The following is a 24,966-nucleotide window of genomic DNA, read 5'->3' as shown; positions in this document are numbered from 1 at the left end:
AGAAAAGCAGGTGGAACAGACTTAAAATTATTGTTCAGATGGAACGAAGAGAGCTTTCTGACGCATTTGATAAGGAGAAGTAGAAGCCAAGTACAAACCTAGGGATCTGGAATGAACAGCTGAATGGTAGAATGGTAGAATAGGCAGGAATAACTTCTTGAGAAACTTGTCAGTGAAGGGGAGAAGAGAGAGGAGGCAGCAGCTGCAAGAGGAAATTATGTCAAAGAAGGTTTTATTTTAAAGATGCAAGAAGATGGAGTCCTATATTCCATGGGAATCCCCAAGGAAGGGGAGTGACTCATGGAATGACATTCCTATTAAGGAGAGAGGGAGTAGGGTCAGGAATTGGGGTGGAGTGGGATATTTTGAGATTGACTCCCTGTCTCAGTGCCTGGTATCATGAGCCTCCAGCCAACCAGATACTTGAAGTGACCCTTCTTGGGCCTCATTCCTTTTCCTTCCTGCTTACAGTTTTTTTAAAAATTAAGCTATATGCTATTTACTACAAAAGTTTTTAAAAAGGTGATAGAAAAATTGAAAGCAGAAAGACAGAAAAGATATGTCAAGCAAATACTAAGCAAAAGAAAGCTGGTATAATAATAGACAAAGTAAATTTAAGGGCAAAAAAAAATTTCTAGAGATAAAAAGGATCCATATATAAACATAAAAGATCATTTTCACCAGCAGGATATACCAATTATAGTGTTGTACGCTCCTAATAACATAGTAAGAAAGTATATAAAGCAGGGGCGCCTGGGTGGCACAGAGGTTAAGCATCTGCCTTCGGCTCAGGGCGTGATCCCGGCGTTATGGGATTGAGCCCCATATCAGGCTCCTCTGCTATGAGCCTGCTTCTTCCTCTCCCACTCCCCCGCTTGTGTTCCCTCTCTTGCTGGCTGTCTCTATCTCTGTCGAATAAATAAATAAAATCTTTAAAAAAAAAAAAGAAAGTATATAAAGCAAAAACTTCTAGAACTATAAGGGGAAACTGACAAATTCACAATAAAGAAAAGGATTCTAACACATATCTTTACATTATTGAGAGGTCAAGCAGACAAAACAATCAGTAAGAATTTAGATTTGAACAAAGTTAACTGTGAAGCTTGATAAAATGGACATATATAGAATCCCTGCCTTCAGCACAGAAGACACACTCATTTCAAGCACACAGAGACTATTGATGAAAAATTGCCAGAAAATAGGTCACAAAGCAAGTCTCAACAAATTTAAAGGATGGGTATCATACAGACCACATTCTCTGACTACAATGAAGTTAAATTAGAAATCAAGCTGAGATATATTTTAAAAATTTAAAGGTTTATCCAACAATCTCCATTTGTTTGGGAATTAAGGAATATACTTCTAGGGGTGCCTAGGTGGCGCAGTCGTTAAGCATCTGCCTTCAGCCCAGGACGTGATCCCGCCGTTCTGGGATCAAGCCCCACATCAGGCTCCTCCACTAGGAGCCTGCTTCTTCCTTTCCCTCTCCCCCTGCTTGTGTTCCCTCTCTCACTGGCTGTCTCTGTCAAATAAATAAATAAAAATCTTTAAAAAAAATATATACTTCTATAATAACTAAAAGAAATAATAGTAGAAATTACAAATTATTTAGAACAAGATAGAAATAGAAAGAGTACATATCAAGATATGTGGAGTGAAATTTAAAAAGCATTTATATTAGAAAAAATAAAGTCTATGGGGCGCCTGGGTAGCACAGTGGTTAAGCGTCTGCCTTCGGCTCAGGGCATGATCCCGGCATTATGGGATCGAGTCCCACATCGGGCTTCTCTGCTGGGAGCCTGCTTCTTCCTCTCCCACTCCCCTGCTGTGTTCCCTCTCTTGCTGGCTGTCTCTCTGTCACATAAATAAATAAAATCTTTAACAAAAAAAGAAAAAAGAGAAGAAAAAATAAAGTCTGAAACTTAATGAGCTTAAAAATTGAGAAAAAGAAAGCCAAGGGTAGCAGAAAAAAGAAAATAATAAAGATTAGACCAGATATAAATCAAATAAGGAATAGAGAAACAATAGGAAAAATCAACAAAATCAAGAGTAGTTTAAAAAAAATACAATTGGTAAATCCTGAGCTAGACTAATAGAAAAAAGAATAGAGACTCAAATAAATAGAATCAGAAATGAAAGAGGAGACACTACAACAAATTAAAAAGAACATAAGAATTACTATAAACAATTACATACCAACAAATTACATAATCTAGAAGAAATGGATAAATTCTTAGAAACCTACAACCTACCAAAACTGAATCAAGAAGAAATAAAGAGCCTGAACAGACCAATAACAAATAGAAAGATTGAATCAATAACCAAAAGCCTCCCACGAAAGACCGACTAGGACCAGATGGATTCATGGGTGAATTCTACCAAACATCCAAAGAAGAATTAAAACCAAACCTTTTTAAACTCTCCCCGAAAAACAGAACAAGAGGGAATACTTGCAAACTCATTTTATGAGGCTAGCATCACCCTGATAACAAATCCAAATAAAGCCGCCATGAGAAAAATAAAAAAATAAAAACAAAAACTGCAAGCCAATATCCCTGATGAACATAGATGCAAAAATCCTCAATAAAAATTCTAAACAACTGATTTCAACATCATATTAAAAGGATTATATACTGTGACAAGGCAGACTTATTCCTGGAATGCAAGGATGGTTCAACATACAAAAACTGATTGATGTAATACGTCACATCAACAAAATGAAGGACAAAAACACATGACCATCTCAATTGATGCAGAGAAGCATTTGACAAAATTCAACACCATTTCATTTTAAAAAAAAAAAAAAAAAAAAAAAAAAAAACCTCTCAGCAAAGTAAAAACAGAAGGAAACTACTTCAACATAATAAAACTCATATATGAAAAACCCACAGCAAACATCATACTCAGTTGTGAAAGACTGAAAGCTTTTCCTCTAAGATCAGAAACCAGGCAAGGATGCCCTCCTTTCAGCACAGTACTGGAAGTTCTAGCCAGAGCAATTAGGAAAGAGAAAGAGATGAAGGCATCTTAATTGGAAAGAAAGCAGTAAAATTATCTCTATTGGCAGATATAATCTTATATTAAGAAAACCCTAAAGACTCCACAAAAAAAGCTGTTAGCACTATAAACAAACACAGCAATATAGCAGGATACCACACACAAAGTCAACACACAAAAATCAGTTGCATTTCTATACATCAACAATGAACAATCTGAAAGGGAATCACAAAAACAAGTTCATCTTCAATAGCATCATAAAGAATAAAACATTCAGGAATTAACTTAACCAAGGAAATGAAAGACTTGTACAATAAAAACTACAAAAATTGCTGAAAGAAACTCAAACAGACATAAATAAATAGAAACACTTCCCATGTTTCTGGATTGGAAGACTTAACATACTTTAAATATCAAAATTGCCCAAGGTGCCCCACAGATTCAATGCAATCCCTAAGAAAATCCCAATGAAAGGTTTCACAGAAATAGAAAAACTCATCCTAAAATTCAATGGAATCTCAAGGAATGGCAAGTAGCCAAAACAATCTAGAAAAAGAATAAAGGAACAAAACTGTAAGACTCATACTTCCTGATTCCAAAAGTCATTACAAAGTTACAACAATCAAAACAGTGTGGCACTGTCAAAAAAAGAGATCCATAGACCAGTAGAATAAAAATAGAGCCCAGAAATAAACCCGCACACATATGATCAAATGACTACTGATAAGCATGCCAAGACCACTCAATGGGGAAAGGACAGTCTTTTCAACAAATGGCACTGGAAAAACTGGGTATCTACATGAAAAGAATGAAGTTTAACCCTTACCTAAAACCATATATAAAAATTAACTCAAAATGGATCAAAGACCTAAATGTAAGACCTGAAACAATAAAAACTCTTAGAAGAAATCATAGAACAAAAGTTTCATTATTATTTCTTAAATAGGACACCAAGGACATAGGTAACAAAAACAAACAAACAAAAACAACTTTAGACAAACTGGACCCCATGAGAATTTTAAAACTTTGTGTATTGAAAAAACACTATCTACTGAGTATAAAGGTAGTCTACAAAATGAGAGGTAATACTTGCAAATCGTATATCTGATAAGGGATTAATATCCAGAATCTCTAGAGACATTCTAAAACTCTAAAACAAAAAACCAAACAATTTAACTTAAAAATGGGCATAGGCATCAGAAAGGATGAATACCTACCATTTGCATCGACATGGATGGATCTGGAGGGGATTGTGCTAAGTGAAATAAGTCAAGTAGAGGAAGACAATTATCATATGGTTTCACTTATATGTGGAACATAAGGAATAGCACAGAGGACCACAGGGGAAGGAAGGGAAAACTGAAGGGGAAGAAATCAGAGAGGGAGACAAACCATGAGAGACTCTGGACTCTGGGAAACAAGCTGAGGGTTACAGAGAGGTGGGTGGGAGGATGGGGTAGCCGGGAGATGGGTATCAAGGAGGGCAAATGTTGTGATGAGCACTGGATGTCACACACAACTAATGAATCATTGAACACTACATCAAAAACTAATGATGTAATGACTATATGTTGGCTAACTGAACATAATTAGAAAAGTTATTCCTCAAAAATTAATTAATTAATTAATTAAATAAAAATTGGGCATAGGACTTTTCTCCAAGATGACATTTCTCCAAGATGATACATGAATGGCCAATAAGCACATGAAAAGATGCTCAATATCACAAATCATTAGGGAAATGTAAACCAAAATTACATGAGATACCATCTCATGCCATTATGATGGCTACTATTAAGGAAAAAAATAGAAATTAACAAGTGTTGGCAAGCATGTGGAGAAATTGGAACCCTTGCATACTGTTGATGGGAGTGTAAAACAATAGTAGTGTCACTGTAGAAAATAATGGAGGGTCCGCAAAATTTTGGAGGTTCCTCAAAAAAATTTAAAAAAGAAATCCCATACTAGCCAGCAACTCCACTTTGGGTATACACCCCCAAAAATTGAAAGCAGGGTTAACCTTAGCATAACAGCATTGTTCACAGCAGCTAAAACATGGGAACAACTCAAGTTTCCATCAGCTGGTGAATGTATAAGCAAAAAGTAGTATGTCCATACAATGGAATATTAGTCTTAAAAAAGGAAGGCTTCACACAATGGGGACAACATGGATGAACCTTGAAGGCATTATGCTAATTGAAATAAGCCAGTTACCAAAAATACAAATACTATATCATGCCACATGGTAGGCTCGTCTTCTTATTTACAGTTCCCTATGCCTTGTCTATGAATTCAGTTTCCATTTACTACCTCCAGGAATGATGATAGAGGTGCTGAAGGAGTTACTGAGAGGATGTCAGCTGGGCCTGGCGGCTCCCCATTCCTCCTGGGGCTTCTCTGTGTGTCTGGTTCAAGCATTGACAATTACTGACTCCGTTTGAGGGCAAGTGTCTCCCATGCCCACTACCTGGACCTGCCTGCTTGCTCTTACTGTCCCTTACCAGTCATCCTGACAGTTCCCTCAGGCCCTTCCTCCTGCTCCTTATAACTGTTGCCTATGAGCTGAGAACCCCCAAAACCACTGTCCTTATTGCAGTAATCCCATCCTTACTTCGTTTGGCTGTGGTTTCCTCTAACAATCCAATCTCTTTTGCTTATCATTTTTCAGCAATTCCTCATTTCTGGTCTGCTGTGAGCACTCTGATTTTTCAGTGCTGTTAAGAATTTATTTTTATTTAACCATGTATAAATTCTATCTGCTACAACTTTTTGGTAAGACCTCCATACACATATTGAGTATCCAAACTTGGCTGGTGTCAAGGGCTCAAGATCTTACCTTCTGCACCAAAGATGAAATACAGTTTTCTGATTTGTAAATTTATTGATACAAAAGGTCATCCAGATTCATAAAAGTGAAAGTATAGTTGAGGTTTTGGCCTCATTGGAAATGACATAAAGATAATTATAAAGCTTAGAGAAAGGATGTATTAGTGAATCGACTGCTGGGTTCTGAGAGAATAGATTCTTTCATTACAGATTTGGTCTCTTCCCTCAGGGTCTCCGAGCAGTTAGAAGCTAGTAGAGGATACGCAGCCACATAACTGGAGCACACAGACCTCATGTCCACCAGATTCCTCACTCTGTCATCCTGCTGCCATAGTGATCTCCCCAGGCCTGAGCCCTGGAATTCATGGCCTCATAGCTGTTCCAACCACCTCCTCCCACCTCCCCAAAGGTCATCAAGAATGGCCTGATGTCCACCAGGTGGAGCCCAGGAGCTAGAGCCCATCAGCTCACCACCCCCCCCCAAATCAAATCTTGCGCTTAAGACAAGAATAAAACGCTAAGAGGAAGAAGGGTTTATCCCAGAAATACAAGAATTTGACACTGGGGAAAAATATATATTGATGGAAATCACTTCATGAACATATTAGAAGGAGAAGAGCTATATGACCAGGACACAGTAAAAGACCTGGATCGATGGGGAGACAATGTTCCTGGATGAGAAAACTTGATTTTATAATGATGTCAATTCTGCCCTTCAAATTCGTCAATGAATTAAAGGGAAAATCCCAGAAACAATTTCATGAAATTTGACAAGCTGACTGCAAAATTTTTCTGGGAAAGGAAATGTGCTGGAATAACGAAGACACTGTTTAAGAAGGCTAGTACGAGGGAATCTGATCTAGCAGGTATCAATATACACTAGTAATCTACAGTAATTAAAATAGTGTGGTATGAGGACCGTAAGAGACAATAAGATTTATTTAAAACCTAACATTGTAAACTGAGGGCTTCAGAGGGGAGGGCGGTGGGGGAGTGGGCTAGGCCGGTGATGGGTAGTAAGGAGGGCACGTATTGCATGGAGCACTGGGTGTTATACACAACTAATGAATCATGGAACACTACATCAAAAACTAAGGATGTGCTGTATGGCGACTAACATAACATAATGAAAATTTTTTTAAAAAATTAAAAAAATAAAACCTAACATTGTGTCTAGAAAGAGATTCATGAATATATGAAAAATGAGTTTTGATAAACAGTGTTCCAACAAACGTAATGCTAGAAAATGCAAGTAATCTAGTCACAGAAAACACATCGGAGGTGACCTGGTTGGGGGAGGGAGGACTGGATTACCCAGGGGCATGAGGAAACTTTGGGGATGACAGATAAATTCTCGCAGTCCTGATTGTGTTGATGGTTTCATGACTGTGTACTTATGTTAAAATTCATCAAATTATATGATTTAAATACATGCAATTGTACATCACTTATCGTCAATAAGACTGCAACAAGAAAGCATGCTTAAAAGCCATATTTATATATGATTACAAAATCAATCTTTCTGTGTAGATATGCATATGGAAACGACCAGAAAGCTATCTAGATAGACATACATAAAACTAGGACACTGGTTACCTTCGGGGAGTCAGGGAGAGGCAGCATGAAAAGGGGGTGAGACTTTTTACACCATATACTTCTATATTCTTCGTGCTTTTTAAAAAAAATGTTCTGTATGTGTAACTTGTATAAATACATAAAAAGCTACTAAAGTCACTTGTATTTTAAAATAGTTAAATAAAAATCCAACAACAACAATACCCAGTTCCAAAATAAAATGACCGTATTTGATAACAAGCCCCTCAAGCCCCCAGAGGCATGGACTCTGAGAACTGGAAGGAGCCTCAAGGAGCCACAGTCAGGACCCCTGGGCTGAGCATGAAGAGCAGCCAGGTGCGGTGTCACCACCTGACCCGCAGACCTGCTTTGCATTGACCTGAGGGCGATGCATTTAAGAGCAGACACATTAGCCTCACAAAGCAAACCCAGGGCTCTGAGCCAGCCGCTTCAGCTCTCTAGAGCAGTTTTCCTGTCCATACAGTGAGGGTGGGCCAGGATGGGAGATACGGACTCCCTTGCTCAGATATTCTGCAATTCTGTTTGTCTCTCTTCACCCGGTTCCCTCCACGTTACACTCTACAAATTTTGCATTTTCTTGAGATCCCAATGAAAGTTGGCAGGACCTCTAACTCCTGGAAAGCAACTCTGCCTACCATTTGTGCACTCACCCATTCGTTAATTTTTAAATTTATTCACCGAGAAGTGTTTATGCATTTAATTTTCATCCATCCACTCATTCACTCATTCTGTACACATGCACAAGCCACATTGGCTGGGGACTGACCTATGAGTGTGCAGCCTGACCTCGAGTCACTTTCTCCAACTTTTTCACACCAATTAAGATTTCCAAATAGACTGTCATAATTGGGTCTTTGGGACATCATCCCTGAAGCACCCCAAAGTTTCTAAGCTGGGCGCATTTCCCCTTTTCCCTCTAAATTGCCTTGGGGATTGCACAGTCCCTTGGCACATAGGGAGCTTTGAAAGGTGCCTACTCCATTTGGCCTGCCTGCTCCCTGGGAGGCTGTTGGTCACGATGGAGCTGGCAGCTGCCCAGGTCAGGGAGACCCTGGCCACCCACAGTAAGCTACTGAGGACCCTGTGCAGCATTGAGCACATCAGCGTTTCCAAATTCCACCAAACCTGACATCCTTTAGAGAACCTCCACTGAATTCTGAGTATGTGGTCTAATTCCACCAATTCTAAAATCTCCACTTAATTCTATCAAGTTGCAAACACTTCCCTGAATTCTGCACAAATCTAGGCATGTGTTCTTAGTTTGGGAAGCTGGGTCAGTATGAAACCTCATGTCCTGCCTACCAGGGTTCCCTGTGGGCCCACTTCTTTGAACTGTGTTCTCCAAGCTGCAACCAAAAGGCACCTCGTCTCTGAATTATGTTCCGGGAAACAGAGGTCATGGGTCTGAAAGAGCCTCAAGGTAAGTAAAAAAGCAGAGATGTGGGGAGAGTGGAAGGAGACTTGGCTGGGAGTCAGGAGCCCCAGGAATTACTGGAGCCTTGGCTTCCCCCTCCAACTCAGTGTGTGATGATGCTGGGCAAGCCCCTTCTCTCTGGGTCTCAGTTTCTGTATGTAAAAAGGGGGTGTTCTCCCTGAGCTGCAAGACCCTCCCAGCTCTGCCAGGATGTCTTCCAGATTAGGGACAGCTCATGATTGTCACCTGGTTGCTCACTTCCAATCTGTCTCAGCCCCATGAAGTCGCAGCAAGACAGGAAGAAGTTGGCTATGACCAGGCTGGGGGCTTCAACTTGGCCTTCAGAGCCTGGAGGAAGAGGGGAAGGAAGTGACACCCCTACGGGCTGGCAGGGTAGGCAACAGGCAAGGAGTGAGTGACAGAGGTGAGCACCACCTTGGAAATGCCAACACAGGGCCATGGCGCACAAAGGAGAGAGGGTTCAAGCTGGCCTGGGAGAAATAAAAGAAGGCTCCCTGGGAGAAATGGCATCCGAACTGGTTTTTAGGTAGGCTATGTCCAGGAGTGAGGCGAAGGCAGAAAGGACACTGTGGGCTCTGCAGACAAAGCTTCCTAGCCCTGCTTTGGGAACCAGAGTTCTAAGCATCCAGCCACAACCCTTCTTGAGCTCTCTTCCTACAGGCCCCCATCCCCCAGCTGAAGGAGACACAGCAGAGCAGGGAGACCCAGCAACTCAGCACTCAGGCTAGAAAGCAGACGAGACACGGAGCTGGTTCCGTGACCATGTCCCTGCTCTGATGTTTCTTTCTCCTCCTGGTTCAGCCCAGACAAAGTTTGCTCCCCACCCCAAGGGCTGCTCCTTCTCTACTGACACCTCCAGGGCCCCTGCGTGGTCTCCACTCGTCCTAGTAGTCCCGCTTGGTCCTCTGAAGCCCTGGCCACAAGTCCGAGTGTCTGCACTACTGGTGTGTGTGTGTGTGTGTGTGTGTGTGTGTGTGTGTGTGTGAGAGAGAGAGAGAGAGAGAGGGAGAGAGAGAGAGAGAGCGCGAGCTAGCACATAAAGTGAGAGCACCTGCTACACATGTGCACACCTTCACGTGAACGACGGTACAGGGACACACATGAGCCTACGTGTGGCATATATTCACACAGGCACATACTTGTGTACGTGCAGGTCAAACAGTTGTTTGTGCATATGCATGTAGTTGGGGGCCATATGTGGGGACTTGCTGTGGGTGTGTATATATTGCAATAGAGAGCCAATGGCTGCCCATGTTTGCTAGTGACTTTAGGGGATACATTCTAGTATGCGGAAGGAAGCTATGGCATGACCCGACTACTGGGGCTGCACGCAACGCCACCTCTCTGCCACCCACAGCCCTGGTGAAATGTCTGCTGCTACTTACACTCAGTTAAATAGAGGTGCCCCTCCAGGAGCCCAGGCTTGGGTTTCCCAGCTGCATCTTGGAGGGAGCTTGCAGATCACGCTCCCCTAACCCCACAATGTCCTAGACACAGTCAAGCAGAGGCAAGACCTTCTGCCTGAGGTCCCAAGGCTAGGGCAGAGCTCTCCCTGCTGCAGAAAGGGGCCCTTCATCCCTGCAGTGGGCACGGCACCCTGGAAACTGTGTTTGTTCTGTGTGGGAGGGAAGTGTCCACAGGGGCCACTCAGCCTGCACCTTGTTGGATGGTGTAGGCCCCATAACACCCAGAGACTCCATATTAGGAAGGATTTCTGTGACCCTTAGCATGGCTTGACAGAAGAGAAGAAAAAAAAAAAAAAAGAAGAAGAAGAAAAGTATGTCTATGGGAGAAACAGGCTTCTTATCACTAAAGGCCTGCAGACAGAAGCAGGATGAGGCTAGGCATGGAAATTAGAGAGGATTTCTGCCTAGGAATGGTCTAAATTTAGTGGCCTGGGAACACGTATGTCCTCATTCGTTCCCCTAATGCCTAGCATGGTGCCGGGTGTGTGGTAGGAACTCAATCTCATCTTCATTCTGGAACGGATAAACATGGGACACGTAAAATGGAACTGTCTCTTGCAAGTGAGACACTCACAGGAATCAGAGCTCCCTCCAGCCCCACGTGTCCCGTCCCACGGGTTTACTGACATCAATGCCAAGTGCCCAAAACACTAAGGAAACTTACGCTCATTAACTGGTGGGAAGATTGAGGGGAGAATGTAGGAGAAAGATGTTCACCTAGTGTGATAAAACGACCACCAACATTTGGTCCTTGACAGAGGCAAACCCTGCCATGAGCATGATGTAAGTGTCACACAGTTGGGAGGATTGGATTCTAGACTCACTTTGCCACAGACCCACGATGTGATCTCAGTTTCCTACCTGAACAGTGAGATCCAACAGGTTCACCTCTCAGGGAGCTTTCCATGCTGATGCCCTACAAGTTCATGGGGTCAAAGCAGCTCTGGCTCAGGCCCAGAGGAAATAGGAGTTTGGGGGCCAGGCCAGCCAATCCTTCAAATTCAGCTCCATAGCCCACAGTGAAGGCAGATTCTGAAGGTCAGCCCACACACAGTAGCTGATGAACAGGCCCTGTGGAGGGGCAGGTGGATAAGCCTGCTGACAGGCTCAGGGTTCAGCAGCCCCTCTGATGAGAGGCACAATGTATGCCTCATGCATGGGGACCAGAGCTAAGCTGAAGACACAACCAGAGGTCTGCAGGCTGAGAAATAAAAGAGAAGGGCATTCCCAACAGTGGGAAGAGTGTAAAGCAGCTCAGAGGCTTCCTGAAAGCCGGGAGGACCCTCAGGAACCATCTAGTCCAGGGATCCTCAAAGGTGGTGCCATGGCCAGTAGAAGCAGCATCACCCAGACAAACTGAGTCAGAAGCTCTGGGGATGGGGCCCAGCAATCTGTGTTTTAACAAACTTTCCAGGTGATTCTCCTACACATTAAGATTTGAGGACCTCTGATTTTCCCCAAACTATGTTAGTAAAACACTTATCTGCTATAAGGGAGCCTGGGTGACTCTTGGTTTCAGCTCAGGTCATGATCTCAGGGTCATGATCTCAACCCGGTGCTGAGCTGAGCCCTGTGTCTGGCTGCGCTCAGCAGGGAGTCTGCTGGAGATTTGGTCTCCCCCTCTCCCTTTACCCCTCCCCTGCTTGTGCACATACTCTATCAAATAAATAAATAAATCTAAAAAAAAAAAAAGAATACTTATCTTCTGTAGATTAATGTAAAAAGAGGACCCACAGTCAAGTAAGTTTGGGAATTACACGCCCTATACTACTTTTGGAAGGTCACAAATCACATTGGCGTATAAAAAGTCCTGCAGTAAAGGGCTTTATTTACTTAATTAATTTAGTATTGTCTCAAATTAATTTTTCAGATTGCCTACTAACATTTCCATTAACACTCTCTCAAGGAAATGCTGATTCAGATCAATGCTCACTTTTCACATGGATGAAATGCAGCCTAGAGGTGCACGGATTGCCCTAACTCAAGGACAGACTGTGTGTAAGAACTGGAAAAGGCCCTAGCAACATACTCCCACCCAAAAGCGGCTCTGTGGGCTCTCCAGCACCCTGCACCCTCTGGCCCCCTTGAGCACAGCAATATGGAGCTGGTCAATAGGACGGAGATCTCAGAGTTCTTTCTGAAAGGATTTTCTGGCCACCCAGCCCTGGAGCACCTGCTCTTCCCCCTGTGTTCAACCATGTACTTGGTGACCCTGCTGGGGAACACGGCCATCGTGGCAGTGAGCATCCTGGACGTCCGCCTGCACACGCCCATGTACTTCTTCCTGGGCAATCTCTCCATCCTGGACATCTGCTACACGTCTACTTTTGTGCCTCTGATGCTGGTCCACCTCCTGTCAGCCCAGAAGACCATCTCCTTTATTGGCTGCGCAATCCAGATGTGTCTGAGCCTAGCCACAGGCTCCACGGAGTGTCTACTTCTTGCCATCATGGCCTATGATCGCTACCTGGCCATTTGCCGGCCACTCAGGTACCCCGTGCTCATGAGCCCCCGGCTCTGCTTGTTGCTGGTGGCAACTGCCTGGGTCCTCTGTCTCGTCAAGTCAGTGACTGAGACAGTCATCGCCATGAGGCTGCCCTTCTGCGGTCACCATGTGGTCAGTCACTTCACCTGTGAGATCCTGGCCGTGCTGAAGCTGGCATGCAGTGACACGTCAGTCAGTGAAGCCTTCCTGCTGGTAGGGGCCATCCTGCTGCTGCCTATACCCCTGGCATTCATCTGCCTGTCCTACACACTTATCCTGGCCACCGTCCTGAGAGTGCCCTCAGCTGCTGGGCGCCGCAAAGCCTTCTCCACCTGCTCGGCACACCTGGCTGTGGTGATGCTTTTCTATGGCACCGTCATATTCATGTACATGAAACCCAAGAGCAAAGAGACCCGCATCTCTGATGAGGCCTTCACAGTCCTCTATGCCGTGGTCACGCCCATGCTGAACCCTGTCATCTACAGCTTGAGGAACAAGGAGGTGAAGGAGGCTGCCAGGAAAGTGTGGGGTAGGAGCTGGACGTCCAAGTAAGGGAGGCCTGGGATCTTCAGGTTAGTAGGTGAGGCCTTCATAGGCCTACAGTGCGGACAGGTGGGGTGCAGGGCTGAGTCTGGAATATTCATCCCAGAAAGGCAGCACCAAGTCCCACTGATGTCACCACAGAATTGCTCACAAAGCACCCCTCAGCCCCTTCTCTGGCATCGCCCTGGCCAGCTCTCTGCATCTCTTCCTGCACCTTTACACCAGCTCCTGGGTGGCCTCAAGACTGCACTCCAGTGGTCCTTCCACTCTATCCTCCCTGGGGCCTCCAGAGGGACCTCTGTGAAAAGCAAATGTGATCACATCCTCTCTTGACTGAAACCCCCAAATGGCTCCCCCTCTCAGGACAAAGTGTAAGCTCCTTCATGGGACATTCTGGGCCTTCACAAGCTGGCCCTGCTGGTCCTGACTAACCCCTAGCCTTCTGCCCCACATTCTCCCTCCTGACAGCCACACATACCAGCCAGGTGTGAGCCCCAATGTTGCCCAGCCCTGCCTGGCTCTGTGCTCTTCTTGATTCTTCCCACAAGGCAGCCACACCCAGCACCAACTCCAGGATGGCCAGACCCTCAAGGCCCAGCTCAAATGCCACCTCCCCCAGGAAACCTCCTCGCTGAGCTCCTCCTGCTTTACTCTGTCCCAAGGTCCAGCCCTGCCCAACCCTCAGGCGCCCATAGGTTTTGTAAATAAATACGTGAACACAACAGTGTAGGGGTGATAGTGGCAGAGCCTGGGGTCCTTCCTGAACCTAAGCAGAGTGGAGACAGAGCTCAAAGATAAACCTAGTGCCCTGGGAGGTGACAGTAGAGGCAGTGAGGAGGCCCAGAGTCCATGATCTCCAGAGCAGTCCAGCCACAGGGTACTGATCACCCTGAGCAGCCCAGGGCCTGTGTTCCCAACATCTGAGTTGCAACACCTGAGCAGCAACAGCAGCTGTTGCCATGCCTCCCAGCCCAGCATCCAGGCCTCACCTGGCTTCGGGGAGACTGGCTCTACCCTTCCTTACCTGATCACAGGGATCCTGCCAGAGCTGCCCCTTCCTGGTGCTCAGCCTCTTCCCAGCTTCCCTTTCTGACAACTTAATGAGCACAGAGTAGAAACAGATGCAGATTCACAGAGATCTCCATTCCCTGCCTGCCCCCACCCCCAGCCTTAGTGGCACCATCTGTATGATGGGGAGCTGGCCTTGGCCTCCAAGAAGCAGTCTAGCTCTCCTGCCCCCTGCCACAGAGAAGCACAGTCCTTGCTAGAGCCCTCGGTTCTCCTCCAGTCCCTCTTCCTGCTTCCCGTGTTGATCAGAACAGAGGCACATAGGAGAGAAGTGGAGGTTGCCTGCCAAGATGTCCAGCATTGAGCCAGGGTCGTGATGCCACGACAGGAGTTTCAATGTTATCATGTGGCTTTGGGATTTACAGTCACATTTACTTTTGGATAGATCACTGATTAGATGCCATTTTCCACCCATGAAATCGGTGAATTTTTCAAATGTCTATTGTAATGAAGGTGCAGTGAAGAAGTAATGTCATACGTTGCTGGTGGGGATGGGAATACGTTAATATAAACTTCCTGAAAAGTCAGTTGGAAGTATGAATCAAAAGACTTAAAAAATTGCTTGACTCTCTGACCTAACCCATCTACTTCTAAGAATTAGTCTAATATGATCATTAGAACCACAAAGATTTATGAATAAGGAAATGTATATGGACATTAATCATAACATTATTTATAATAACAAAAAGTTGTAAGAATCTTAACATCCAATCATAGAAGAATGTCCAAATAAATACTGGTGGTGTCCAATGATAGAATGTGATGCAGTCTTCAAAAAATTCTTATTTTCGGTAGAATATTTGATAATGAGATTTGCCCACAAAGTAATTAATAGAAAAAAGCAGAATTCATAACTTTGCATTCACTATGATCCCAATGTTATTTTTTAAATCATTTTTGTTATGGATTTATGAATTAGTATATATGCAAAAAATCCTGGGAAACTATGACAAAATATTAAGAGTTGTTTCCACTGGGGGCGCCTGGGTGGCACAGCAGTTAAGCATCTGCCTTCGGCTCAGGGCGTGATCCCGGCGTTATGGGTTCGAGCCCCACATCAGGCTCCTCTGCTATGAGCCTGCTTCTTCCTCTCCCACTCCCCCTGCTTGTGTTCCCTCTCTCACTAGCTGTCTCTATCCCTGTCAAATAAATAAAATCTTTAAAAAAAAAAAAAAAAAGAGTTGTTTCCACTGGGTGGCAGGGTTATAGGATTGATCAGTTAGAGCAGATTGTTTTCTTATTTAACTAATTTCAATATTTCCAATATTAATATAACATGAACATGACTTTGAACTTAAAAATCAGTTCAAAGTCAAAATCTAATTTTGAACTTAAAAATAAGGTGATGCATTTTTAAAAAATGCAAGATCACCTGACTCCAGAATCGAGCACTGATGAGAAGGCCTCCAGCTTGAGGGGCAGGAAGTAAGGAAGCTGTTGGTGTAACCCAGGCTCTCATGGTGGGGACGGGAATAAGTCCGGGCAGCCCGACTTAGTTGGCAACCAAGCAGAGAGAGGGCAGCTGAGAAATACTTGGGACATACAGATGACTGCAGAGCTGGAAGACAGAGAGAGAGGCCTGTGGGTTGCAGCCTGGGTTTCTGGCTTATTTGGGTGGACAGCAGTGCTGCCCGCTGAGACAGAGATGGAGAAGATGAGAGGCGTAGGAACATGGTGTTGAGTTCCAGGTGTCCACGTGTGGGAAGAGGGCACTGTTCTATGAGCATAGAGAAAACAAGTGGTAACAGTCTCAGAATGTTTGACTTTGACCTGGGAACTTGATAAAAACTCCAAAAGACAAATCATAGTATAAGGGGAAAATCTGTAGCTGCTGCCGCTTTATTTAAGGCTGTGTTGTAGTCTCTACAACAACTGTGTCAGTTGTTATTCTTTGTTATGAAGGGAAGGGAGAGGAAACCTGTAAAGACCCACGCACGTGACTGAACCCCTGACTTAATGTCCCTCACAAGTGCTCAGGCCCTCATACTCTATATAGCAATGAGCTTTCCAGAACTTTCATGAATCCCGATCCTCACAACATTCTGGAATGGAGACACCCCTTTTCACAGACCAAGATACCCATGCCGAGGACAGGCGGCCACAGACTTCAATCCTCAGATCCAAGGGGCAGGGCAGCAGCGAGACCCGATCAGACTCTGTCCAGTGTCTCTCCTGCGCCCACTCACTGCAGCCAGGCACCCCCCCAGGGGAAGCACAAGAATCCGGGGGTCTCTGAGCCCCACAGCTGCCAAACCAGCAAACTTGTATAGTTCCAGAGTTTGAACTTTAAATTGGGCAGGGACTGCGATGTTCCCCAGGGCACAGAGCAGAGAGCTATGTGGCAGGGGACCAGGAGGCGGGTCCTCGAGGCTTTGGCCCTGGCCCATCCCAGCACAGTGTGTCTGCTGGTAATGAGCTCAGCACTTGCCGGCTCTGCTCTCCCAAGCCCTGGGTCAGGACACCTGACAGCCTGCTCCAGCTACCTGCATGTGCTCATGCCACTGGGCAATAAGTACAATGAGGTAAGGACAGTGCATCTAGCATGAGGACTAGTCTCATGAAATCTTTTTAAACATATGAAAACCAGAACATTTGCTTGTGAAAGAGGACATAATGATACTAGTAATATTGGCTACCACTTACTGATTACTTACCATGTGCCAGGCTCTGTGCTAAGAGCTCTCTTGGCATGCCTCATCTCACTGGATCCTCAAAGTCACCCCACAAGGAAACACTATGCTTATCTCCACTTTACAGGTAAGGGAGGTGAAGCTGAGAAAACTGCTAGCAAGTGGCAGGTCTGGGACTTGAGCCCTGGTGGGTCTGACTCCAAAGCCCACACTCATTTGCTCTGCCATCCAGCAAGGAAGTGGTCAAGTAGGAATCCCAGATCCAGGCATGTCAGGGAAATTGCAACAGAAGTTTCGGTCCTTTTACGCCTATCCCCTTTCTTTTAAAATAATTTGTGAGGCCTAAAATAAAATATTAAATGGTTCAAACTAGATTCACCATCCAATGAAACTGGTATAATATTTACCTTGCAAAGTAACCCTGGGTCTGTCAGACCTCAGGGCTGGAAGTTGCTAGATAGAGTGAGGAAATGTTTCAGAGGTGACAGGGTACTAGACGTCACCTAATTGAGCGGTTCCATTCACAGGAGAGATCTGACCAAGGCCATACAGCAGAATGGGAACAAAGGCAACAATCAAACCTGGATCCCTCACTCCCGTGGCAGGGCTCCCAGTCCTGGTTCATGGCGTCACCCTGCCTCTCAGGAGGTCTAAAACTGGGGTGTGGGATTCGACAATTATTCTCAGAGACACTCAGTTTGCTCTCTCTCTGTGAACCTGATTTTCCAGCACATGACAGAGCGGGAGACATTGGCAGATAGATGCCAGAGTGGTTTTCAGAGAGCGTATTGTGAAACAACATCATATCCAAATATTCAGCAGATTTCAGGTTTTCCTCCTCCTGGCATGTGGTAGGGTTACCCAGGGCCGGTGGAGTGTGAGTGCATGTGACCCATGCCACATCTGGGGCGGAGTGTGTGACTGCGGGTGTGAATGCCCAGTGTGTTCTTCCTCAGCCGTAACAACTGGCCAAGTCCAGATGGTGGAGCCTCCCTCAGCCAGGGTCTCTGAGGACGACAGCATGGAACAGAGTCCCCTGAAAAGCTACAAAGGACATGGAACACGAGAAAGAAAGAACCCTTTGTCATGGTAAGCCTCTAAGATTACGCATGTAACCGCAGCAAAACTAGCTCATCGTCACTGATGCACCCAGGGAACAGCAGCTGCTCCCTGACGTCCCCTTCTGTGCCCATGGTGCAGAGTTAAAGCTGTCGGTTACCTGGAAGCATGGTATTTTCTAGACACAGACTTACTTCTTTGGGGCCATGAGCCTGTGGCTCCATGAGCTGGCTCCAATTTCCATGAATGTGTTATGATCAGACTCTTAAATTGTGAGGAGCCCCACTCCTCTCTGTCGTAGCTCCTCAGAACGAGCAGCTGCTGGCAGGGAGAAGCCCGGCACCCCAGCGCTGTTCTCCAAATCACAACAGCTGCTTCCTCGGTTGCTGTGTGTGTGCTGGTGGGGGAGGTGCTCTCAAGGCGAGACATCTGGGACGGGGGATTTGGGGCGGCAGAATAGCACCGGATCTCAGTGGCAATCCTCAGCACCTCCTGGGTGTGGGCACTGGGGGGCAGCAGCGACGGATCGGACGCAAGCCTTCGAGAGCAGTCGCTCAGTGTACCACACACCACCATGCAAGGCAGAACGCGATCACCCAGTGCTTATAGCTGCGAGCACCGTGCTGTTGCCATGGTCAGTTCTACCAAGGCATCTCAGCAGGCTGTGCAGTGGAGGGGGGTCAGAACCGAGACTCGAAGGATGCGTGGAAGAGAAAGGCCGCTCCAGGCTGAGGAAAGAGCATGAGAAGAGGGACTAGACAGGAGTGTGCGGGTTTGTCCACTAATGGGGAGTGGTCTGGTGAAGCTGGAGCCGGTGTGCATGAAGAGATGGAAGGGAGATGAGGCAAGTGGGCGGGCCAGAACCTGTTCTCAAAAACACTTAAATGTCTCTGCCATTCCCACTTGGTCTTTTTGTTAGAGACGAGGATAAGGAAGCGAAATATGAAGACAGGTGGTTTCCCACCTTTCACCTGCTTGAGACCCCTCACACACACACAACCCTATGTCAGGTGTCAGAATTCGAGGTTAACATAGGTCATTTTGTAACAACACACACAATAAAGACCAAACCCGTATACTTGCATCTGAAATGCTGTGGGCATTATCCAGACACATGAAGTCATAACCTAAAAAAGCTACTTCCTTTTAACTTCTTTACAGATTTCAGGTTTTACTTTGTCTTTACATCCCAGGTTCTCAAAGACAACCTTGGGTTTCTAAAGCCCAGAGAGAGGAAGGGATGTGTCCAAGGTCACCTAGCATGGCGGAGGGAGTATAAACTCTGTTAGGAGTTTCTGCTGTATTCCCACCTCCTAGCAGAGGGCCTGGCACACAGTAAGTGCCCCACAACTATTTGTTTAACGAATGAATGAACGAGCCACCCTCACACTCGGGCAATTCTCTATCTTGTTGCCAAACCTCAGCAAGAGAAACCTTACCCTTAGTTGTTCCTATGGAAAAGGTTTAAGGTCAGGTGCTAACCCAGATTAACCTGCTGCCCATGTACGCTCTAGAAACCCCCTTAACAATCACCCTGATTCAGGCCAGAGGAGGGGAAAGTGGCACAGGCTCCAGGCATGGAGGGGGTCATGACAGATGCTGGAGCTCTTGTCGGGAGGTGGCAAGCACAGATCCAGCAGCAGCCCTATGGCCGAAGCTACAGTCTTTGATCAGGATCCTCAGACAACAGGTAGTGCTGGGCCGTGGGTATGTCTCATCTGAGCTGCACAGCACTTCCACTTTTCAAAGCGACACTGAGTCTCAGAGAAGCCACGTGACTTAGTCAACCTCACACAGCCCATCAGTGCTGACACTGGCGTGCAAAGCTGGGTTTTTTTTTAATGGTGCATTGAATGTCTGTTGAGTGACTGCTCTTGGCAGCACTGACTGTGGGAGGTGTGGGAAGGAAGGAGACAGGGTCCTGCTCTCAAGTGTAGTAGAGGAGACAGGTGCACGGCACATGGTGGAAGAACACAGAGGGACAGCCAAGGGCTAAGGGAGCACAAGAAGGGACCAGGTAACCCCTCAAAGAGCAGGAGCGAGAGGAGAGACAGAGTTGGAACTGTGCTCTGAGGGATAAGCAGGAAGCCCCCACGGGGGAAGGGAGTGAGGGAGGACAGGCCTCTGAAAGGGAACTTCTTGGGGCACCTGTGTGGCTCAGCCAGTTAAGCTGCTGACTCTAGATTTCTGCTCAGGTCATGATCTCAGGGTCTTGGGATCAAGCCTCGAGTTGGGCTCCACACTCAACAGGGAGTCTGCTTCAGGATTCTCGTTCTCCCTCTGCCCCTCCCCCGCTTGCTTGCTCTTTCTCTCTCTAAAAGAAACAAATCTTTATAACAAAATAAAAGGGAACTTCTTGGGCAAGAACTAGCATTGGGAAAAGATAAGTTTTATTCAGCAGAGGGTGAGGCCACCAGTCCCTAACAAATGCTAGATGCATTGAGGAGGAGGAATGAGGGGGAAAATCCAGCCCTGAACAACAGACAGGGCTCCAGTGCTGTCACAGGACATCAGCCTCTCAGTCAACCCAGGAATGAAGAGGTGACTATATCTTCTGTATGTTAAACTTCACACTCAGCTCCTGTTTCTGCTTTAGGCCAGGGTCACCTGGGTCATAAGACAGCCTTCCTGCCTAACAAGACTGCCGTGCCTTGGGGACATTAGGGCTCCCTCCTGTGAATACCTGACACTGGCATTTCCCCAGGAGGCAGTGAGACCAGCTCAGAAGAGCAATGAAAGCCATCTGGGAGAAAACTGAGGCCCTCCCCCATCCCCTTCCTTTTTAGAATTAGTCACTGACTGACAATGCCCCTGCCAGATTAGAACATGGTTTTCCCTCCTTCTGCGACATCACTGCCAGTATCATTTATCCCTCAAGGCAATATGGAGGCCAAGAAGGGAGTCACTCGGCTTGCATGACCAGGGATAAATCCTGTGACCAATGGCTTTACTGGAATATATACGTTCTTGTATGTTCTTTTAAAAATCAACAGATGAGTGGCTAAGCCGGTTAAGAGTCTGACTCTTGATTTCGGTTCAGGTCATGATCTCAGGGTCCTGAGATGAAGCCCCGCATTGGGCTCCCCGCACAGCGGGGAGTCTGCTTGTCTCCCTCTCCCTCTGCCTCTCCTCCTGCTCTCTAAAATAATCTCTCTCCATGCTTTCTCTAAAATAAATATATAAATCTTAAAAAAAAAATCAACAGATGAGGTAAGGGGAAAAAAAATCAATGGATGGCATATCATTCCTTAAAGCGAGATGTGTGCACATCAGGCTTACACATCCTGGGGTGTGAGAGTGTTTGACCCCGAATGCCCAAAGGATCCACCAGGTAAGCACCATCCACCACCCACGGGCCTGCAAGAGCTCGTGCCGCCTAATTCAGGGAGGAAGGGACAACAGCCTTATGATAGGTGTGGTGTGTTTTGGTCCACTTATTTTTCTTACTGCTATACCCCTAGCACCTAAACAAGACCTAGCACAGAATAAGTATTCAAAGCACACTCAACAAATGAATAAATCTAAAATACCGGGAGCATAATTCAGCCAGATGGAGTCATAACCTCGAAAAGATGCTTCCTTTAAGAGCCAAGAACTCTTTAGATTACGAAGGAGTGTGCCAAACATGAATCCTCCTCTCTTGTCTCCCCTGCCCCCACCATGGGGAGAACAATGAAGAGCCCAGGGGGCTAGAATGTGCCTCTTTGCCCTAAGTTACATCAGAGCTGCTGAGCTGAGAGGGCCAGCTCGCAGGCCTGAAGTCCAACCCTCTCATTATACAGATGATGAAACTAAATCGCAGAGGCAGAGATGACCTGCGCCGGGTCAGGTTGCTTGCTTCCAGGCCAGCAAGAGCTTCTTCTGACACCTGTGTTGTCTAGACAGGAAGGGGGGAGAATGAGATGGCAAACCAGACGGCTGTGACAGAATACATCTTGCTGGGGCTCTGTGAGTACCATCACCTCAAGATGGTCCTGTTTGTGCTCTGCCTGGGCATCTACTCCGTGAATGTGCTGGGGAACTCCCTCCTCATTGGGCTGAGCATGCTGGACCCCCGCCTGCACAGCCCCATGTACTTCTTTCTCAGCAACCTCGCCCTCATGGACATCTGTGGCACATCCTCCTTTGTGCCTCTCATGCTGGTCAACTTCCTGGAAGCCCAGAGGACCATCTCCGTCCCTGGCTGTGCCCTGCAGATGTACCTGACCCTGGCGCTGGGTTCCACGGAGTGCCTGCTCCTGGCCGTGATGGCATATGACCGTTATGTGGCTATCTGCCAGCCACTTAGGTACCCAGAGATCATGAGCAGACAGACGTGTGTGCGGATGACAGTGCTGAGCTGGGCGGCAGGCTTTGCCAACTCACTGCTGCACTCCCTTCTCACCTGGAGCCTCCCCTTCTGCGGCCACAAAATCATCAACCACTTCTTCTGTGAGATCTTGGCAGTGCTGAAACTGGCCTGTGGGGACATTTCTCTCAATGCACTGCTACTAATGGTGGCCACAGTGGTCCTGACGCTGGCCCCACTCCTCCTCATCTGCCTGTCCTACATTTTCATCCTTGCTACCATCCTTAGGGTGCCCTCTGCTGCAGGCCTGTGCAAAGCCTTCTCCACCTGCTCTGCCCACATCACAGTGGTGGTGGTTTTCTATGGGACCATCTCCTTCATGTACTTCAAGCCGAAGGCCAAGGACCCTGCCCTGGATAAGATTATTGCATTGTTCTATGGGGTTGTGACACCCTCCCTGAACCCCATCATCTACAGCCTGAGGAACGCAGAGGTAAAAGCTGCTGCCATAGCCCTGCTGTGGGGAGACCTGCTCTCCAGGAAAATGTCCCACACTCCCTGTTGCTCTTCAACTCTACCATGCATGGCAGGCTAGGTGCATCGTGGTAATGACTTCCAATTGCAGTGGCTGAAACCCACAAGGGTTTATTTCTCGCTCTCACTGCAGGTCCATTAGCAGTTGACTGGGTGGGTGGGGTCTGCTCTGAATCATGGTCTTCATCCCTCTGGGCCTCAGGATGATAAGCAGCTACCATCTGGAACACTGCTGGTCACCATGATAAAGCCTGCACTGGCTCTTCGAGCTTCACTTCCGCCTCTACTTCACCCACCAATGCAAGTACGTGCCATAGCTAACCTCAAGGGGCGGGCGAAGCACAATCACCATGTGTCTGGAAGGAGCAGGAAGACTGAGAAATGTGTGAATAGCCTATTGGCTGCCACACTATCCTACAGTCAAGCCAAGAGCCACTAGAGATTTGTCGTCCTTTTCTCTGACCATCACCGCCCCACACATTCAGTCAGTCATGAAGTCCTAGAGAATCCACCACCGAAAAGCTCCTAAATGGGTCCCCTCCTTCCTACTGACGCTGCCTCTCCAAGAAGCCCTCACTGACTCTCAAATACTGCAACAGCTGTGTCACCGCACTTTCATCCTGCAAACTCCCTTCAAAATCCACCCTCTGCACTAGCTGTCAAAACGCCAAAAAACAAAACACCAATCAGATCATGCCACTCTCCTCCTTAAGTCCCTCCAATGGCTCATTGCGCAAGGGATAAAAACCAGACCCCACCTCTCCATCCAACTTCATTCCGGCTGCTTGCCTCAGCCCTACTCCACCCACACACACACTCTCTGGGCCCAGGCCTCCCGAACGATTCCCAGTTCCCCAGCAACTATCAGTTTTTCCTGCCTCTGTCTCCCTCTTGCTCTTCCCTCTCATGTCCAGATGCTTCTTGACCTTTAGCTACCATGCACTGGACACTTACCACAGACCACGCCAAGCTCTATATTGTGTCCTAAGTGCATTACTGACTGAGGACCACTTGGAATGAGAGAAATCTCAGTGGAGGAATACAATATGGACACTGGTGACCAGAGAGAACCCTCTCCTAACATCTTGGCATTATGGAAACTTATTCAATCCTTACTCAAATCTGCCCCCTCTTCCAAAAAACCCCTTCTGACCCCTCCTAGCATGGGGCGAGGGGGGGGAATCTGTCCCAGCTCTGAAGTACCCTCTTCAGTGCCTTCTGTACTCTGCTGACTCTGTCCTGAATCCTAGCTATTTGGGTTCCTGCATCCTATGACCTGACTCTATACATCTTAATATGAAGGACTAATATTTCTGATACTGGAACAGACACTAAATACACCCCTCTTGGCTCGCCATTCACTTGGCCACATCACTCTGCTCGAGGTCCAAGGAAGAGATAGAATTGCAGAAAGCAGAGAACAAAGGGATTTTTCCTGGTTTTTGAGCTTCAAAAGCCTAGGCTCTAAAGTCTTAACAGGAGAGACTGAAGGCATAGACAAAATTTGGGAGAAAACCTAAGTAAAATGGAGATGTCCCCACCTCCAGATTCATAAAAGATGCCCTAAGCTAGGAAGAAGGAAGAGGGGATGCAGTGAGAGCATTGGCATAGAAGGGTTCCAAAAGGAAGAGGCCCTGAGCCCCACTCCCTAGGCCAAACCCCCGTACAGATTTGTAGGATCTGAAAGATGGAGCAACTCATGCCTTGTTGGTCAAGTAAAACTGAGTGCAGACCACCAGAGTAGAAATGGCTTCAAGATGTGTCTGGGCAGCCCAGGCCTCACAGGTCTTTGTGGGCGGCACAGAAGTCAAGGACCTCAGCACTGAAAATGGTTATGCAGATGGAACAAGAAAGCACTCTGGAATGGCCTGCCTATACTGCTGATGGGGGACCAGGTGGAATGATGGAACTCTCAGGGGATGGGTGCAGTGTGGACCCCAGTGAGCAGAAAACAACCTCCCAACATCCTCCCATTATCTAAGATCCTCAAGACTCAGCTGTGACCCTTGTAGAAAGAGAAGAAATCCCAAATGACAAAG

The 24,966-nt window shown here is 46.5% G+C and overlaps 2 protein-coding genes across 2 annotated transcripts; both read left to right on the top strand.

Moving 5' to 3' along the window:
• The first annotated feature begins 12,178 nt into the window (after positions 1-12,178).
• Positions 12,179-14,559, top strand: LOC100478403 (olfactory receptor 13J1). Its single transcript, XM_011224553.3, has one exon. It carries the CDS (start codon positions 12,419-12,421, stop codon positions 13,355-13,357), a length of 939 nt encoding a protein of 312 aa, XP_011222855.1. The 5' UTR covers positions 12,179-12,418; the 3' UTR covers positions 13,358-14,559.
• A 6,799-nt stretch (positions 14,560-21,358) lies between these two features.
• On the top strand, positions 21,359-23,618 carry LOC100478151 (olfactory receptor 13C7). The gene has a single exon (XM_019799329.2). The coding sequence runs from the start codon at positions 22,008-22,010 to the stop codon at positions 22,986-22,988; it is 981 nt and encodes a 326-aa protein (XP_019654888.1). The 5' UTR covers positions 21,359-22,007; the 3' UTR covers positions 22,989-23,618.
• The last annotated feature ends 1,348 nt before the right edge of the window (positions 23,619-24,966 follow it).

This window comes from Ailuropoda melanoleuca, chromosome 7, assembly GCF_002007445.2.
Source record: "Ailuropoda melanoleuca isolate Jingjing chromosome 7, ASM200744v2, whole genome shotgun sequence".
Classification (NCBI taxonomy): Eukaryota; Metazoa; Chordata; class Mammalia; order Carnivora; family Ursidae; genus Ailuropoda; species Ailuropoda melanoleuca.
Note: the sequence above shows the minus strand (reverse complement) of the source record. Positions and strands in the feature narration are given on the sequence as shown.

What these genes read in the sequence shown, in the direction of transcription:
- LOC100478151 (XM_019799329.2), top strand. Translation starts at nt 22,008, where the DNA reads ATGGCAAACCAGACGGCTGTGACAGAATACATCTTGCTGGGGCTCTGT.
- LOC100478403 (XM_011224553.3), top strand. Translation starts at nt 12,419, where the DNA reads ATGGAGCTGGTCAATAGGACGGAGATCTCAGAGTTCTTTCTGAAAGGA.